Source organism: Protopterus annectens, chromosome 12.part0 (genome assembly GCF_019279795.1).
Source record: "Protopterus annectens isolate FY-2018-M chromosome 12.part0, PAN1.0, whole genome shotgun sequence".
Classification (NCBI taxonomy): Eukaryota; Metazoa; Chordata; order Ceratodontiformes; family Protopteridae; genus Protopterus; species Protopterus annectens.
The window spans coordinates 1,015,753,413-1,015,772,992 of NC_056746.1; the positions used below are offsets into that span (position 1 = coordinate 1,015,753,413).

Below are 19,580 nucleotides of genomic sequence, written 5' to 3' on the forward strand. Positions count from 1 at the left end.
ATTCAATAAAATATTACAGTTTACTTTAAAAAGTCTTCCCTTTAAAGTTTCCATTAAATAAAATAACACTGTAATTTTCTTCAGTAATAAAAGATTAAGTGGGGTTTACTAAACCAAGTCTGTGTGTGTGTGTGTGTGTGTGTGTGTGTGTGTGTGTGTGTGTGTGTGTGTGTGTGTGTGTGTGTGTGTGTGTGTGTGTGTGTGTTTGTGAGTAATATGGTTATATATGGTTCTCATTCAAAGCATCGAATACTGAATTATCGAATCCCACTTCATCAAATCTTCATTATATCAAACTCCCAGAACAACAAAAACGAGCTCCGAGAAAGGAACTACTTGGTCACAATGGCGATCTTTGTCCTTACTCCACTGTACTGTGCTCTCAGAATTGGTATATTTAGTTAGGGGGGGTGTGGGGGGGGGTGAAGCCACCACCTTTGAGGGTTTTTTTGTTTTGCTATTTGTTGTTTTGTCCTGGGGGTTGAGGGTTTCCTTTTCCAGAGTTTGTTTTCATTGTTCTGGGAGTTTGATATAATGAAGATTCTATGATACTGAAATGTCAAATTCCAGTATCTCGAGACCATAAGATCAGACAAGCATAAGACTGAAAGTTCACAAGGCTGCACGGATTATATCTAATTTTGTACTTCCACTGGCATGTAGTAATAAGTACGTAGTTATATCAGTAACAGGATGTACGAAGTATTACACTCATTATGGCCGATGCAACATATCCTGCACCAGGAAGTAAAGGAGTGATTTACCAAACTAGTGTATCTCAAAAGGGAAAAGCAGTTCTAATGTTGGAGGTTTTTGTTTTGAATTTAGAACAATCAGTGAAGCAAAGAAAGTACTGGTGGTGTAAATGGAAAGTTGCACAACATTGCAAAGGTAGGGCTGTCATGGAAAGTTTACCTACAGGTGAGCAACTGTTAAAGTCAGTAGACCATAACTATACTGGTGATCCCAGTGAAACTGAAAAATATAAGCTGTGCTCTAAGTTAAGGCATAGTGTGAAGGTATCAAGAGATACCCCTTGTCTTTTGTTTGATGATGCTCTTGCTTGCACCTCTGTTGCAGTTGTATCTAGTCTACTGAACCAGAAAGCATAGTTACAGCAAGTAGGCAGAATGCGCCATAAAGACAGCAGACTACCACCTATGCCTAGTCTGCAGTTACAAGACATTAATGTTAACCTGTACCCTATCTAAAGCAGTGTACTTATAGAAAAGTGGGTAGTAAATGTCACTACTGACAATACTGTAGTTGTATTCTCAACTGTCAACAATCTGTACGATCTTAGCAGAGCCACTATCTGGCTTATGGACAGCACCTTTTTCTACGAAGGTATCATCTGCCATCAATTATACGAGAAATCTCTGAAGGCATACAATTATTTTTGACATTGTCTATTTCAGCTAATGTTGGAACATGGCTTTCAAACAAATCTTAAATATGTGCTGTGGGACTTTGAGATAGCAGCTGCTAAAAGTATCAGAGCTAACATTAATGGGGCTGTATCAAAGGGATGCGTGTTTCACTTTGGCCAGAACATCATCTGGCAGAAGGTCCAGCAGTTGGGTTTAGCTTCATTGTATAATACTAATATGAACTGTGAGACAGCAGCAGTCTTTAGTGGCCCTGGCTTTTCTACGAGAAGAAGAGGTTGTAACAACATTCCATTTACTGCGTGACTCTTTTCCACCAGAAGGTAGAGATTTGATTAAATACTTCTTGGACTGGTATGTCCTAGGCAAGCTTCATAAATTTAGTACAAGGATGGCATCGCAATGCAGATTCCCACCTTTATTTCCCGTCAGTTTTTGGAATGTGTTTGAGCTTAATGCAATATTTTTACCACTTACTCAAAATTCTGCAGAAGCGTGGCACCATAGATTGAAGTGTTTGTTAGGTGCCAGAGCTACTGACCTCTCCGTGCTTAGCTACTGACCTCTCCATGCTTAGCTACTGACCTCTCTGTGCTTATGTCAACTTTTGCTAGAGAGCAGGACAGAGTGGAAGAGTTGAGGGCTTGCATGACAAGTGGCTGCCCACCATCTCCTAAAAGAAGACATGTTTAGAAGACATAGTCAGTTTGAGCACATTTTGAAACTTGAGTGCATATTCACCTCTTGAATTCTTAAAAGCTATCTCCAGAGTGATGAAAATGTGTGTGTATTTATTTACAGTGCATTTATTAATTGGTTTCATATGCTTCTGTACTGCACTAATATTTCTGTTTGACACACGGATGTCAGCTGGGAAGCTATACTTCTATACACTATGGTTATGTGATTGGTGATGAGATAAAGGCGAAAAAAAGTCTAACACTGTATTTTAAATGTTTTGAAAATTCAGTGTTCTGAATATTGGCATTTTGTACTTTCAATCTTATGCATGTCCGACCTTATTGTCTCGAGATACTGAAATTCGAAATGTCAGTATCTCAAGGTTACAAAGTGAAGCCATATATATATATATATATATATATATATATATATATATATATATATATATATTTATATATATGTATATGTGTGTGTGTGTGTGTATATATATATATATATATATATATATATATATATATATATATATATATATATATATATACATATATATATATAGATAGATAGATACATATTTTAATTTCAGTTATAGAACCAGGTGTTCTAAGTAGAAATTAATCTGAAGAATTGTGAATGGCGGAGTGACTCGAACTCAGAATATGTACTGATGGTGTTTGCAAATAAATTATAGAAGTGAAGCATGGAGGTCAGATAAGTCATGTCAGAAAGTATATCATAGTTACACACAAAAATAACAATGTTTGAAAGCTAAAGTAGGATTTTCAGGACTAAGTCTAACTCAAGTGCCTCTCTGCTCTATTTCTTGATCCCATCTTTCCCATCTGCTGAGACATAAATGGAAGAGCAAAATGAAATGGTTTATAGAATCAACACAAATGTAAATACTTGGTTTAAGCAGTACCTCTGCAACTTCATTGTGATCAGAATGCTGCTCTTCTTGTCCTTGTGGGCTTGAAACTTCACTACCCATTTTATGCCTGTGAAAAACAAACACATAGTGATAATACGGAAAATGTCCATCTACAAAACTCACCATTCTGACAAGTTTGCTACATTTTCAGTTGCAATGTTTTAGTTTTACAATTAACAGATAGTATGATTAATAGATAGTAGTAAGGACAGCTAAACAATTTAGAGTTGTTCAAAGCAGCAGCATAAAAGTAGGACTGACGTATGAATTCATAAAATATTTCACTGCATAGGTTTTGTTGCTTGTTTTGAAATAATCTAGCATTTATGCCCATAATTTTTGTCTACAAAGTACCAATTGTCTTTATCAATGCCAGACCTTTGTGACATTAGTTCAGTTCAAATGCATAATAAATAAAACTTTACAAGGAGTGATGGAAAATTCTTATAATTTCCCCTGTCCAAGATAAAGTGTAAGTAAACAAGAACAGCAGGTTCTTTACCTAGATATTGGGCACAATGTATTCCATGCATAAATGGGCGTCGCTACACTTTACAAAACCTGAAATATGTATTTGTGATGCCAGTTTATAATAAAATAATCCACCTGCCTACATGAATATCACACCCTTCTGTAAGCAATATCTTTGGCTAACTGGCAGTAAGTAATAGTAATATCATTTACTTTCAAGATCTACTACAGGAAAGATCTACTTTGTACAGCAGTGTGTGGTGGGTGGGCAATGAGTTACTTTTGTTTTAAATGAACACAAGACAGACAACTGTTCCTACATACAAGTGATGAGTACAACAGAGTTGTAGACTGGCTGCCTTCCAAAGTGGTAGACAATGACTACAGCAGTGCAACCTGACTTGCACAAACCTGCAGTTAGTATTGGAAGAGGAGGCTCAGTATATATATCTTATGCATCGATTATCCCATCTAGCTGAGTGATTAATGTCTCAGTTACATTCAGCGCCTCACAAATCATCGTGGTGCTCATTCTAGGTCGCCATCACCAACTCACTATGTTTTCGCTTGATTCTTGCCGCATCCTCCTTCCGCTGTGGTTACCGTGAATAGCTTATCATCCTTGCTGGAGTGCAACATGCCCCCTGATCTGCAACCTATTCTACCATGTATTTAACTTTTTAGTTATAGCCACTACTCCCTTTTAGATGCAGTCAGCTGACGTTATACATGTTAGATTTCGTACCATTCCCTTTTCTCAATTTAGTACCCAGTGTTGGGTTAATTTTAAGAAGATAAATGTCCATTAAACATTAGGTCAAGAGCATTGTATAGAACATTAGATTTTGTCATATTACTAGCCTTTAATATACTATGAAGACTTCATACAATAAGTAAAACACTACAACATGAATGTGGTTTGGTGAACATGAAATATGTGCAGCTACTAGGCTACTATAACATCCAGTTGTGAATGTGGCATGGTGAACATGAGCTATGCAGAGCTAAAACAAAGTCAACAGCTAACATAACTAATGATGATCATTTTATGCCATTATAAAAATACTAATATGGTACTATCTAGAAAGTAAAACTAAATAAAAATAGAGGAAAAAAACAAGAATGGCCAAATCTGTGGCATGAAAGAATAGGGTCATTTAAAACACAAACATGCTACACCTAATACAGTACCTACAGCACTGCGTACACATAAAACCACAAGCACAAGTGTCTCAGCAAACAAGCCCCTAAGACAAAGCACATCTAAACCAAATCTTTTGGTCATAGGCAACTCCGTAGTGAGATATACAGATGTCCCACTCACCAGATGGGACAAGGAGAAGATTATGGTCAGCTGTCCATCAGGTGTCAGGATCCAGCAGATCACAGACGCACTCAAGTCTCTCCACAAGTACTGTTATTACTCTGTCATAGTTTATGTTGGCGTGAATGACTTGAGACATACCTCACTGGACTACATGAAGAGAGACATGACTGAGCTCTCAGAATATGCATCTCAGGCAGGTATGTCCCTAGCCTTGAGCAGCATACTACCTTCACCTAATATAATACCACAACAAAAAATGATTCACTTCAACAATTAGCTTAGTTTCTAGCGTCATTCTAAATGGATCCAGTACCTGCCAACCTGGGATGACATGGTAGACCATGCTGCATTGCCAGAGATCGTCTTCATCTGTCACCTCTGGGATTTCGGTTACTGCCTAAGGCTCTTGCCTCCCCCACAGTGCTTTTTTTTAGGCAATGTCACAACAACAAAATTCTCAGCTTAAAAATATCGTCAAAAAGCAACCTCAAAGTTATGCTTCTAAACACTAGAAGTCTATACCTAAAACTGCACTCACTAGAATCAGCCTTCACCATAGAAGATGCTAACATCTGTGCAGTTACATAGATTTGGTTTAAGGCCATGGAAAGCACCCAAGCCATACCAAGTTATAATGCCTTCCACACATTCAGACCGCAAACTGAAAATGTGATAACTAAAGGAGATCGAGTATTAATATTCATCCAAGATAAATGCACCTCTAGACTGATTAAACAAAATGATTGCCTTGAAATAATCCAGGTCAAGTTGACTGTAGACAAGACCCCTCTCCAAGTTATGACCAATTACAGGACCACCACCATGAACCAGGATACTCATACTGTATACTAGGATCTACTTGAATGACTGAAGATACAACCAAAACACCCTGGTTTTAGGTGACTTTAGCTACCCATCCATAGATTGGATAAATTATACTTGTCCTACCATACTTGCCCAAAGGTTCTTGAACTTCATCAACTCCAATACCATGGATCAGTTGGTTGACACCCCCACAATGGCCCCAAACATTCTGGATCTGGTACTCACTAACATGGGTGATTGCTGCACCACCCCATGTGTGCAGCCCTCTCTAGTAAGGTCTGATCATAAATCAGTCTCCTTAGAAGTAACAATAATATCTGACCCCCCCCCCATTAGCAGCAACTAGACAAAGAACTTCTCCAAACCAATTACAACCTAATAAGTGATGGCATTAATAGCTTCATAGCCTCTGCCCTCACTGATGCCAGGGACACCTACACTGGAATTTACACCAATGCCTTGTATAAGCATCTGTACAAATGTATTGACTCAGCCATACCTGATAAGACCAAAACAAGATCCTCAAGAAAGAACAAGCCTACATGGTTGACATCTGCCATTAACAGGTTATACAATAAGAGAAAGAAATTCCTGTCCAAGAGCATGAAGGAATGGTTTCTGAGTTGGAAGCATTCTCTCCTCAGCTTAAACAAGAAAATAAGACACCTCGTAAGGCATTTTAAAGATAATTATGAATCCAAATTAGCCTCGTTCACTAAGGATAACCATAAGACCTTTTTTAGCTATGTCAGAAAACTTAAAGGAACAACCCAGATCTGTGCAGAACTGGTTGTTAATGGCACCACACATAATGAACCCATAGAAATAGCCAACCTGCTAGCTGACAGGTTTAGTGAAATCTTCTCTCCCAGTCCCTGCCACATATCCCCCAAAGCATCTCTACCACCTACCCTCCACCTAGTATCGCAAAGGAGTGGGTCGTAAATGGTCTCTCCAAAGTCAAAAACAGCCTGTATGGGACCTGATAATATCCCAAGCTGAATTCTAAATGGATTAAAACAGATGCTAGCTGCACCACTGGGTACTCTCTTTAACCACAGTCTAAGCACTGGTTTTGTACCTGCTGAATGGAAAACAGCAACCGTCATCCAATAACATAAAGGAGGCACCTACACTGACTCTGGGAACTATAGAGTCATACGCCTGACCAGCCTAATCTGCAAGGCTTTGTAAAGGATAGTCATGAACTTATCAGCAAAGATTAGGAGACCTCCAAATGCTTGATCCGACGCAGTCTGGCTTCATTAAACAGAGATCCCACCCCACCCAACCCACAAAGGTAACCACCATGAAAAACTTCTCCAAAGCTAACTTTGGGTTCCTAAAAACAGAGGTGGCTAACTTCACGGCACCCATGCAAATGGAGAATAGTTGCATGACCGCCAAGTCATACATTAATGCACTGTACAAACTCCTACACAAAAGCATCAATCTCGCCATACCCAATAGAACCAAGACGCTCTGCTCTAAAAAAAGAAAGCCAATCTGGTGGTCCCCTGCCATAAACAAACACTATAACAGAAGGAGGAAACTGGGAAGTATGGTCACGATATCCACAGAAACTAAACTGTTTATACAACAGTTATAGTACATGTACGTGGCTGGCACACGGTAACCCAACAAAATATTTATATGGAATGTGGGAAGTATGGTCACAATATCCACAGAAACTAAACTGTTTATACAACAGTTATAGTACATGTACAAAATATTTATATGGAATGTGGGAAGTATGGTCACAATATCCACAGAAACTAAACTGTTTATACAACAGTTATAGTACATGAACAAAATATTTATATGGAATGTGGGAAGTATGGTCACAATATCCACAGAAACTAAACTGTTTATACAACAGTTATAGTACAAACAAAATATTTATATGGAATGGTATGGTCACAATATCCACAGAAACTAAACTGTTTATACAACAGTTATAGTACATGGGTAACCCAACAAAATATTTATATGGAATGTGGGAAGTATGGTCACAATATCCACAGAAACTAAACTGTTTATACAACAGTTATAGTACATGTATGTGGCTGGCACACGGTAAGCCAACATAATATTTATATGGAATATCGGACGTATGGTCACGATATTCGCAGAAACTGAACTGTTTATACAATGGTTATAGTACATCTATGTGGCTGGCACAGGGTAAACCAGGGTAATATTTATATGGAATGTTGGAAGTATGGTCACAATATTTGTAGAAAACGAACTGTTTATACAGTCGTTATAGTACATCTATTAGGCTGGCACTAACCTAATAAAACTTACAATGAATCATTGAACTCTGACAGGAGCTAGTGTTTACTTACATTGTTCAGATCATCTTAGTTCATATCACATTTGCTCATGCATAAGAGTTTGTGTGTTATAATGTTTATCTTGCTATTTCTCATACAAATGAAATGTTGTTGCAATGTGTGTTTTATAGGTTGTCTGATCTTGAAGGAAGAACAAGAAAGACTTTACACAGGGTCTCAATGATATCTTCTTGTCCAATGGGTGGGAGTCGCAGGTGAATTTTCCTTCATTACTATATTTAGTCATATTGTTCACAGGCTCAAGTAAATAAGATACAAGTTCCTCAGTAATCAAGTTAATGCAATGCAGTCTAATGCTGCCAAGCTTTGTGATATGACCTGTAGTAGTTTTGTACAGTAATACTAGAGCCAGTCTGAAGCAGGCTCAAAGTGCCAGATATGACTTGATGAGCAGTGCTTAGTTGTAACTTAAGGTGGAGAAAATGGCATGCGTTATAACATCTAGATTTTCAAAAATTCTTATATGCTTCACAGAAACAGTGAAACATTTAAGGAAGCAGAGAAATACAAGTATGATGGCATATGAATAGATGATGTTTAGCAAATGTACTAAGGGGCTGTATAGTACGGGTGCACAATAATGTCAGCCTTGTTAAAGGGGGCTGTATAGGATGGGTGCACAATAATGTCAGCCTTGTTAAAGGACATTTTTACTTAGTACTAAAACTCCTTTTAGTAAAGAGCCACATCTTCATGGTGCTGCCTATCTTATAATGGAAAATTTAATTTGGTACTTCTTAAACAAGATATAGTTTAGTAAAATAGAGATAATTCAGATGAAATGGAGGAAACGTGGAGAAGATTTCCCCAACTTATAATTTGGGAATAATCCATGACAGGGTGTGTTTAATGCCAATGATTGCTGTGGTTTGATCACAAGAGAAATGCCCAAGTGATCAAACAAAGCCAGACATGGGTAAATTCTATATTAACTACACACAGTCATGGAATATTCAAAGAAAAGAAGCTGATGTAGTGGTTTTCTGTCTTCTTATGCATCTGGCAGATGGCTTGTCAGTTTACTTTGCATGGCCTGAACATGTCAATACTGAGACTTGAACAGTGCAGTGGAGAATGCAATTTCTGCCACTTTAACTTTCTAGCTGGGACTGAGGAGTGCACATGCATTACACTGTTTGCATGAGCACATGTGGACTCCAAATGTGAGTTATAATTTCTTTTTATTCTAGTATTTTACAATCTGTTTATTGTTGTATTTTGGAGCATGAAATTTGTCTTTTACTTTTCTGATAGTCAATTTTGCTTTTTCTTCTTTGTAAAATGGAGAATTAGGCAGCAGTAGCTATTTTTTATAAGCTACGGCTGCTGGACTAATTACCATGCATAGTAGGCGACTTACAATGGACACGCTGACTGCTCTGTCCAATCAGCATGCACACTTTTTGAATACTAATAACCTTTTATTGCATAATATGGCACATCTTTTTGTTAAACACCTTTATTAAACTATCACTTAAGACATAGGCATGCATACATTAATAGAAAAGAAAACAGACCAAATTAAGATTATTCCATTCACATAAATAATACAGTATGTATTTTCTTTCTTTATAACATCTGTCATTCAGTCCAGCATTATGTAAGTTATTCAATTCCTGTCTTCCCTTAAACCTTGCTCCTCATCCTGAACATTATTTTGTATGAATTGTTCCCACAAATTCATGAGACACCTTGAGAAATAATGGCTATACAGCATACACTATAGAAGAGTCAGAGGGGATTTGTTGTTAATCTGCAAGAAATTCTGAGATGAATAAAATGTGCCTTGCTTGGGACTGAAAAACAGATAATCAGTGTTAGAGATGGCATGCAAAATTGTGATCAGCCCTGGGATTCATTAACAGTCATGAAGGTGCTGGGCTATGCCTGCATGATGTAAACATGTTGGCGGGATGAGCTGCAGTATTAATTGAATATACATGCTGTTCATAATACCTACACATTTTCATGCACTTTTTTATGACTAGCAATAGTGTTCATGGCAATAGAAAGGTGTTTGCAAGCATGAGGACAGAATGCAAACAAAACAACTTACATATAGGCAATGCTCACATAATAGGATGCACTGAAGCCCAGACAGAGAAAGAATACAGAACAAAGGGAAGTGAAATGGGGAAATCAGTACACTAAATTGTGTTACATTAAATAATTAATGTACTTATATCCTGCAGGCAAATATGACAAGAGTGTGTAAGAAGCATTTCTGACTTAAATCCTGCAGTACTGATATAATGATAATTAATGTCAATGACAACTTCACAGTTAGTCATATAAATAAAAATGGACATTCTAATAAAAGATGGGATAGGAACAACAACTGCAGTGTAACAAAGCAGAATGAAAAGTGATATACATTTTAATTAAATGCTGATTTCTGATAATAGTTAGCAAGGACAGAAGATACTTTATGGGATGAATGCATATAATGCAGTTATCGCATATGAAATGTATATACAGGGGAATTTATGTATGCAAGCTGACACCACCACTGTATTCTCGACCTCAGCATGTATTCATAAGAACAAATGGATCCTACAACTGTAATGTCTGGTAAATCAGAAATGGATATGTTTTTACAAAGAAATGACAATGGCACCTTTAAGAAAGGGTTCATCATCAAAGAGTACGTAATGGACAAGCAGGTGTGTATAGTTATGCAAATGCTAAATGCTAATCTAATAACAAACAACATACATAGGTAACAAATGACAAGACAGAGCAGAAGATATGTTATGGATCCAGTTTTGCCATTGTAGTTTGCAAACATATCTGACATTGTAATACTGGGTATGCTCACATGATATTACAGGAAGCAGTAATATAACAGCAATTCAACAGCAGCAACACAATAAAAGGTGTTGTAACAGAGGATCAGTCACCACTGCTGATGGTCTGGCAGCATACCATATGTAAAAAACTTTTTTTGGAATCACTCATCTGCCACTAAGCTGTATAGAGTTTATTAAAGACATGTCTGGATAAAGCCATGCAATACAGACTATAATTATCATGTGAATAGGGAATGCATATGGGTAAAACACATAACAAACATTTACATCATGTCATTTTTGAAAACGTGCCAGAACAATTATCACAGAAATGCATAACAATCTTGGCCACCACAACAATATGAGGATTGGTCAAGCCATGAAGAATGCCCTTCAAGGGCTTTCCTATCATATAAGGTGTATGGATGACCAACCTGGTAGGAAAAGGCTTATAAAAGGTGGCCCCCTGAGTGTACCATAAATACTCTCTGTGTGTATATATATGTTTTATATATATATATATATATATATATATATATATATATATATATATATATTGTGTGTATGAAAGTAGACTTTTATGATGGAAATGTTCTGAATTGGGCAGTTTTGTCATTACTGGTTCATGCATTTTGTTTCATTGCCTACTGGAAAAATGTTCAAACAATAGGTTCATAGTTTGGTACTAGGCTATCAGCCCTAGGGTCTATACAAGCCTAGCCATAACAATTCCCTGGCTATTTCTTCCCACACTATTTACTTCCCTGGACCCCTGTCTAGCAGGGCAACTGACATGATCCCCGGGGTGAATTTCCTTTCTCCCATCCAATCATCAAGGTTCCTTTTGAAGAGGGCCAGAGAGGCACTCTGCTTGACATGTATGGGCAATCTATTCCAGAGTCTGGGGAGTCTCTGGGTCAGGAACCTATCCCTCCAGCATGTTTTGTTTATTGTGATGACAAGGTTTAGGTCCCTGGAGCATGTGGCTCTGAGTGATTGGGATTTTTTTAAGTGTAGCATGTCCAACAGCTCTGGGTTTGATATGGCCTTGTATGTTAAGCAGAGATCGCCTCTGAGTAGACGATATGCGACAGAGTATAGCTGGAGTTTTTAAGGCGGTCAGCATAGGGCATCTGCTTTAGGCCTGTGATTCTTTTAGTGAGGTATTTCTGTGGCCTTTCCAGTTGTTGCAGATGTCTTGAGAGGTACATACCAAATGGGGCATTGTATTCTATAATGGGTCTAATGAGGGCTGAGTACAGTGGGACAATGACCTCCTTTTTTCTGGATGAAAAGCCCTTAGTGATGAGGTGTGCCACATAGAAGGATTTCCTGACTGTTGTGGCGATGTGGTTATCGAAGGTGAGACCACTGTCCACCTGTGTCCCTAAGTCTCTTATCACACTTTCTGTGTTTAGTGTACTGCCACCTATGTGGTAATTCACAGATACATGTTTTTTCACAAAGGGGATAACTATACATTTCTTGGCATTGAGCTTGAGCCCATGGCTCTGGCACCAAGCATCTGTTTCTGTAAGGCCCTTTTGTAGAGTATCCACATCATTTGGGGATTCAATAATGGCTCCCAGTTTGCAGACATCTGCGAACATTGTTAGCCAGAGTCCCTTAGTGTTCACCTGTACTTCAGAGAAGTAGATGCCAAACAAGAGCGGTCCCAAGACTGAACCCTGAGGTACTCCACTTGTCACTTGTCTGGAGCTGGATTTGGAGTCGGCTAATTTTACAGTGTGGGTTCTTTCAGTAAGCCAGTTCGCAACCCATTGGGTGACGTAGGGATTAATGCCCAGTTTAGTAAGTTTATCTATGATTCCAGAATGGGGGATGGTGTCAAAGGCCTTGGCAAGGTCTAGATAGGCTGTGTGGACCACCTTACCCTTGTCCATGGCTCTGGAGACTGATTCGAAGAAGTCAATCAGGTTCAGGAGACAAGATCGGCCCTTCACGAACCCAAACTCGGTGGGGTCCAGTGTTTGAAGGTTGTTAATGTCTTTGTTTATAAGTTCCATGATAATACGCTCCATGGCCTTGCAGATAAGGCTTGTCAGACTGATGGGATGGTAGTTTCCAGGATCCAAGGTGGATCCCCCCTTGTGGAGTGGAATAACTGTAGCTGTGCGCCACTCAGTGGGTACGAATCCTGAGGTGAGGCTATGATTAAACATGATTAAACATGACACTTAGGTGAGGTGCCAGTTCATTTTGTAGTTCATGTAGTACACAACCTGGGATGTCATCTGGTCCCATGGATGCTGTATTCTTAGCTTTGGAGAGTGCATTTTTTATCTGTGTGGCCATTATTACCAGAATTTGGCAATCTTCCGGTATTGAGATGGGCCATTTAGGGGGTGAGAAGGGGGTGAAGTTGGCACTGAATCGATCTGCCAAGATATTGGCAATATCCTTGGGATCAGTATATTTAATGCCATTCTGTTTTAGCTCAGAGCAGATCTGAGCATTGCCATTTAGATTCTTGACATGGTTATAGAATGCCTTGTGGTTGTCTTTGGAATCTTTGGCAATTTTATTTTCGTAACTAGCTTTGGAGGATTTTATGAGAGATCTCAGTTTCTTACTGAGGCTTGTAAGGGAGTTTTTTGCATCCTAGGATTTTCTTCTTTTCTGCAACAGTTTCTTCCTTTTGTTGTAAAGTTTGTTTATGGTAGGGGACCACCAGATTGGCTTCCTTTTATTGGATGAGAGCACCTTGGTTCTATTTGGGATGGCACGATTCATGCATGAGTGGATGTGCTCATACAGTGCCTTAGTGTAGGATTCAGCAGTTGAACTTTCAGTTCCCGTCTGCATGGATGTCATGAAGTTTGTCACTTCTGACTTGAGTAGTATGAAGTTAGCTTTGGAGAAGTTTTTTATGGAGGTTTCCTTACTGGGGAGTGGGGGTGGGATCTGGATGTTAAGGGTGATTAGCTTATGGTCAGACCTGACTAACGAGGGGGTGACCATAGGTGTGGAGCATCGATTTCCCATGTTGGTAATGACCATGTCTAGAATATTGGACCCCCTGGTGGGACTATGGATTAGTTGATCCAGGGCGTTGGAATTTATGAATTCCAAGAACCATTGGGCAAAGGTATTGGTACAGGAGTAGTTTTCCCAGTTAATGGCAGGGTAGTTAAAATCACCTAGTATTAGAGTGTTTGGCTCTATCTTAATATTTTCCAGTATGTTTAGAAAGGTGTAATGAGAATCTTGGGGTATGGTGGGGGATCTGTAGCAAGCTACAATTTGGATTGCAGTTAGTTGCACCTGGAGAATTTCAGACGCATTGTGTTGGGCAACTAGCCTGGTGGTGTGAATATCCTTGGTGAATATTGACACTCCTCCACCTTTAGTGTTTCGGTCCTGGTTTGGTGGCCGAAAAGTGTGATAAGAGTTGTAGCCTGGTATTGCAGGGGTGCTCTCTGGAGCCTTGAACCAGGTCTCAGTTACTGCACAGATATCGATGTTCTCCATTTTTAGGACTGCCTCAAGAGAGTGCATTTTGAGGTTTAGACTTCTAACATTGAGTAGCATTACCTTCAGATTTTGCATGCTTGTACCTGTTACGATGGTGGTTTTGTCCTTTGAACTTTGTCTAAAAAAGGCACTATAGGGGTTGCAAGAGCCTTAGCCAGTAACCTGAATCCCAGGGGCGACAAGTGCAGACCATCTCTGGCAAAGCACCGTGGTCTGTCAATCATGTCGTCCCAGGCAGACAGATACTGGATCCCCTTTGAATGACACCAGAAGCTTAGCCAATTGTTGAAGTCAATCATTTTGTCCTTATATTGTGGTATCATTCTGAGCGAAGGCAGGATGCTACTCAGGGCTAGGGTCATACCTGCCTGGGCCACATGATCCGAGAGCTCTTCCATGTCTCTTTTCATGTAGTCCAGGGAGGTACGTCTCAAGTCATTCACTCCAACATGGACAATGACAGAGTCATATTTGTACTTGTTGTGGAGTGACTTGAGTGCATGCGTTATGTGGTGGATCCTGGCACCCGACAGGCAGCTGACTGTAATTTTCTCCTTGTTCAACCTAGTGAGAGGGACATCAGTGTGCTGGACTATAGAGTCACCTATGACTAAAGTGCTAGGTACATTGTCTTGCCTTGGGGGCTGTTGCTGGGTGGCACACTGGTGTTGTGAACTATGTGACACTTTGGTTGTGATTGGTGTTTGTTTGCGTTTCAGCTTCAGAGGTCCTTCTTGCTTGGGCAGGTTACAGTTAAGGGCCTCTGCATATGTGGATTTAGTGTTGCTATGTGTGGGTGTTGGTGGTGTGGGTTTAGAAGGGCTATGTGTTGCTTGAGGTGTAGTGTGGGTGTTAACCTTCTCCTCTTGACTGTCTAGCACAATCTTGGGTGGAGAGAGCTTTGCTTCCATTTTGGCTATGTAAGTGCATCTGTCACAGGCTGTAGTGTTGGGTGGTAGGAGGAGAGGGTTGTCTGTGTACATGAGTCAATTGCTGCATTGCCCCAGTATGCCCAGATTCACCAGGTGGACAGGAGAAATCATTGGAAGCTGACCCTTGGACATGCCTGGTTTGGTGCTTTTTTTTTTTTGAAAAGTACAGGAGCTGTTTTCCCTTACCTTAGCAAGGTACTTTGCAATTATAGGCTGTTTAGTGCCTACTATTAATTTCTCCTTATTAACAAGGAGAGTTGAGTGCTTGTATCAGTTTAAGGCTTCCTAGTGCTTTCCAGCAGGTATTAGATAAAGTGCTAGTCACAGGGATGCCTAAAGGTAAGATGAAAAAAATGCACACTGCAGTGTGCACTAGAGAAGTTAGATGTAAAAGTAGGTAACTTAAGTTTTACCTGTTTAAAAAGTTAAGGTTTAGTGGAGAGTCACTATTTTTAAAACAGCAAGATGGATTGAAAGGGGTGGTCACTTTTGTATTCTGGTACTATGGAATACAGTAGGATGGCCAATAAATTTAAATTGTTGAAGGGGAGGGATTTTAAAATGCACTCTGACTTAAGTCTAACAAGTGTGCTGTATTATACAAGGAATAAAATGTAATAAAGTCAGGAAGGTGTATCAAAGAATGCATGTATGTTTCTTGTTTTGTGTGCAATGAGCCTATGATTTGAAAACAGCCCAAAGGAAATCTTTATCCACTACTGGCCAGATGCATTTTCTTTGGATGTGGTGTGGGTTTCAATGTTGTTTCAATGAATGTGACTGCTATTTTCTGCCATTTTACAAATAGATTAGTGCTGCATGCCTAACAACAGACTTTTATCACCATGCTGGGGGGGGAGGGGGGGGGTCCTAGCTGAAAGAATAATACTCTTAAGGGAAAACTCAACAACTGCTGTCCAGAGGGTCTTTTTGGTGAAGTATGCTTGAAGTCTTGGGTTTGAGTCCCATATGACAGCAAATACTCACTTCTGTGATTCTAACAATGTCTATACAGACAATGTCTTCTGTTCTTGTGTTTGTGTGATTTTCTAATTTGACCTTGACCAGCATAGTGGGGGATTTCTAGCTGAAAGAATAAAACTCTTAAGAGAAAATGCAACATCTGTCTGTACTGATGCTCTTGTTGGTCCAGTGGCAGTGACAGTTTGTTAGCGATATTGAGGTGAGTCCCACATAAAAGCTATAATGTCTTTCCAATTCTGTGAGTCTAACAGTTCTATACACAGGCTTTCTCTGTATTTGTATGTGTTTGTAATTTAATAACAGACCAGTAAACTTCATTTTGGAGTGCCATTTTATAACATAAACAAAAATGCAAGTAAGCATAATCCATTCACCTATTGTGGAAATGCAGTTCTTTGTGTTATACACATAACAAAGGCAGCTATGACTCGTATTTTGGTATAAACAAATGTGATACTTAACAGATTCCTCATAGATAAAGTACAAAGAATTTGGTGGTGAACTTGCTAGTTCCATATCTCTCAACTGTCCATATTTTGGCATAATGTCCAGATTTTTACTTCAAGGTTTTGATCTGTTCCTAGTAATATTTGTGGTTTTCTGGCAAATAACTGAGGACTGAATTCAATAAATAATGACATAAATTTGAGTTTCAGACTTTGTATCCTTCTGAAAATGCATGCTAACACGAATCCTGTTATTTTAGCAACTTCCTAAGTCTATAAGAGTAATATTTAAAATCTGTCCCTAGTTTTGGGCCTTCGTCCCACTCAGTATTTTAGGCTTTATTCAGATTTCTTGTGCTTACAGGCTAAGTGATATGGTTATTCCTGACATGGGTGCCACTGGTGTTATTGATGCTGGCATAGAAATATGTATCAGTCATGTGACACACTCCAGAACTGTAGACAACTGTGATACTGTCTGCAGCCTGTCTGATGGCCAAAGAAGTTGTCATTTATCATAATGTCCACACAAAATACAAAACTGTTCTATGTAACAGCATTGCAGGTTGTAGACTAAAAGAAAGGAACATGGAAGCTAACATTGGGAAATGGCCTTCTGATACTTAAAACACTGTTTCTCTCACACAGACAAGGCTTTCACTTCTCCTAGGAACATGAAGTTGTAGCAAAGTTGTGGCAAAGTATGGTAGTTGTTGCATTGGCAGTGGATTCTACCATATTCCTCTCAGTCACACATTTGCTGCTTGAAATAAAATAATGAACTATAAATGACCAGCTGTTTCGTTTGTCACTCTGCTCTGTTCTAGACTGAAGCCTCCAGACCATGCTCCACACATAATATTATTTATTGCTATTTCTAGTGATGTTAAGGTTTATGTCACTCTTCTCTCAATCTCATAATTTAACTGGCTTTTGTCTCAACACTTTATCTGAAATGAGATGTGTTAAAATGCCAACAAATATAAACAAAATAAAAGGGTCACAACTGTAATAAGAAACAGTTTTGGGTTCTAATCAAATCACTGCCTGCACTGACACTTTTTATCTGCTAGAAATTTCAGGCATATTTTACCTTTTGGTAAAATGTCTTAAACACATCTATATACACATTTTTAAAATATACTGTATTTTGCACACAGTCATACAGAGGATATTGTAAAAGGCAACACAGTCTTGTCTAAAATAAAAACTTACTAGTACTGAATCCTTGGAAAAGGTGCATATTTAGTGTACTGTGGCAGCAGATATGGCTTTTGCATGTTTGTAATGCTGTGGCGTAGCTTAGAATTTATAAAAGAGGTATATCAGGTAGAACAGGTGTCCTTCTGGAAAGCATACCTGGTGACAGTTCAGCTAACATGATATATGTGTTGCAAGAAAGTAAGTGCATTAAAAATAATGTCACCCCAGACAAGTCTGTACAAAATAAAAAAACAACTCATAATCCACCAGAGAGGTATGATGAGTCCATTAGTCTTTGCTGCGTGAGCTAGTTGCTAAGTAACAGAACATTCCTGGAACTGAGGAAATTATATCTGACAAGGTGCGGTAAATAACATTCGCAAAATAATTGTGTAAAAATGGCCAGTTTACATTCCATATGCATTGTCTGTGGAATGAAATGGATAAGTAAATGTTTAGTTAAATATTCTGCAGCCTTCCTGCTTTCATTTATATTTGGGCTTAATTATTTATGCATTGCATCATTAAATGTATAACTGTGTAACCACTTAAGTATTTATCCTCAGCACTGCAGCTCAGTAAAGCCAGTACCAGAAAGACGTTTACAAGGATGGTGCTTGGACAGATATGTGAATTACTGGCCAGCTGTCTTATTTGATGCCCAGAACAAAGTAACATGATCACTATGATCTTCCCTATTCTAATTAGAACGTGTAAATACATGAAATACAGAATACGCAATCTGTGTTATTTCTTTAGTAAATGTCTGAATGGTTCCCTCTTGTGACTGGAGACCTGATGTTCTAGAAGAATTGTTGTAACATACTGTATTCATTTTTGCTACAAAAATCTTGCACTCTAATTAAATAGAGAAGTGTTCTGAGATGCTCGGCTTGGTTCCAATAATATACAGGTTAATAAAAACTAGGATTCCCCTTATCTGTTACTCTGCTATGAAAGCACCCTTAGTAGTTGTTGCTCATCCCTCTCCAACATAGATGACAAGTAGGTGGGGTATATCATTTAGATGCTTTAATACATAGAAACATATCAGGATGGATAGCAGCATCATAAAATACAAATGAACTGGCTAACAGACAGATCTTACATACATACATGCTTACATCATTAGGGCTACACATGCATTACTTTACACATTGAAAACAAAACACAATGTTCATGTCCACGTTGCTTTGTATCTGTTACAGGGTTTAGAGATGTGACCATATCTCATAACATTAACAGTATGGACCAAATTTAGCAATAGGGACAGTCTGCAATGTGCAACTCATATCAGGAACTTCTGGATTTATCACAGGAATAGGAATTGGAACACCGGACAACTCACTCTGAGATAAAGAGTCTTTCTCACACGCTATGTGCTGTGGTATAGGCTCAGGCACTAGTCTCAGATGCTTCCGTTTCTGCCTAAAGACTGCTCCTTTTGATTCCACAGTGTATGATGGACCAATATTCTTCACAACACCAATCCGATCATAACCTTTTGACATCTACATCCTTACCACTTCATCTCGTAATGGATTGAGTGGTTTGCTAGTTTTATCACAGTAGGACATCTGAGTTAAACACGTCTTCAACAGATTGGTTTTCACTGACCTGCTGATTTTGACACATGGAACCAACAACTGACTACTGATTGGTAATGTGGTTCTGGTTTGTTTCGACAGAAATCTCTGAGCAGGTGAACCAAGATGTTTATCATGAGGAGCATTTCTGAGATTCAAGAGATTCAG

The 19,580-nt window shown here is 38.8% G+C and overlaps 1 protein-coding gene across 4 annotated transcripts in view; it reads right to left on the reverse strand.

Moving 5' to 3' along the window:
- BCAS1 (brain enriched myelin associated protein 1) overlaps nt 1–19,580 on the reverse strand; it is a 1,015,193-nt gene that overhangs the window by 870,023 nt on the left and 125,590 nt on the right. For all 4 annotated transcript variants that reach the window (XM_044090037.1, XM_044090036.1, XM_044090035.1 and 1 more), the window contains exon 2: nt 2,989–3,064. In XM_044090037.1, coding sequence (XP_043945972.1) covers nt 2,989–3,057 — 69 coding nt within the window. In that variant the 5' untranslated portion in view covers nt 3,058–3,064. The remainder of the gene's footprint in view (nt 1–2,988; nt 3,065–19,580) is intronic.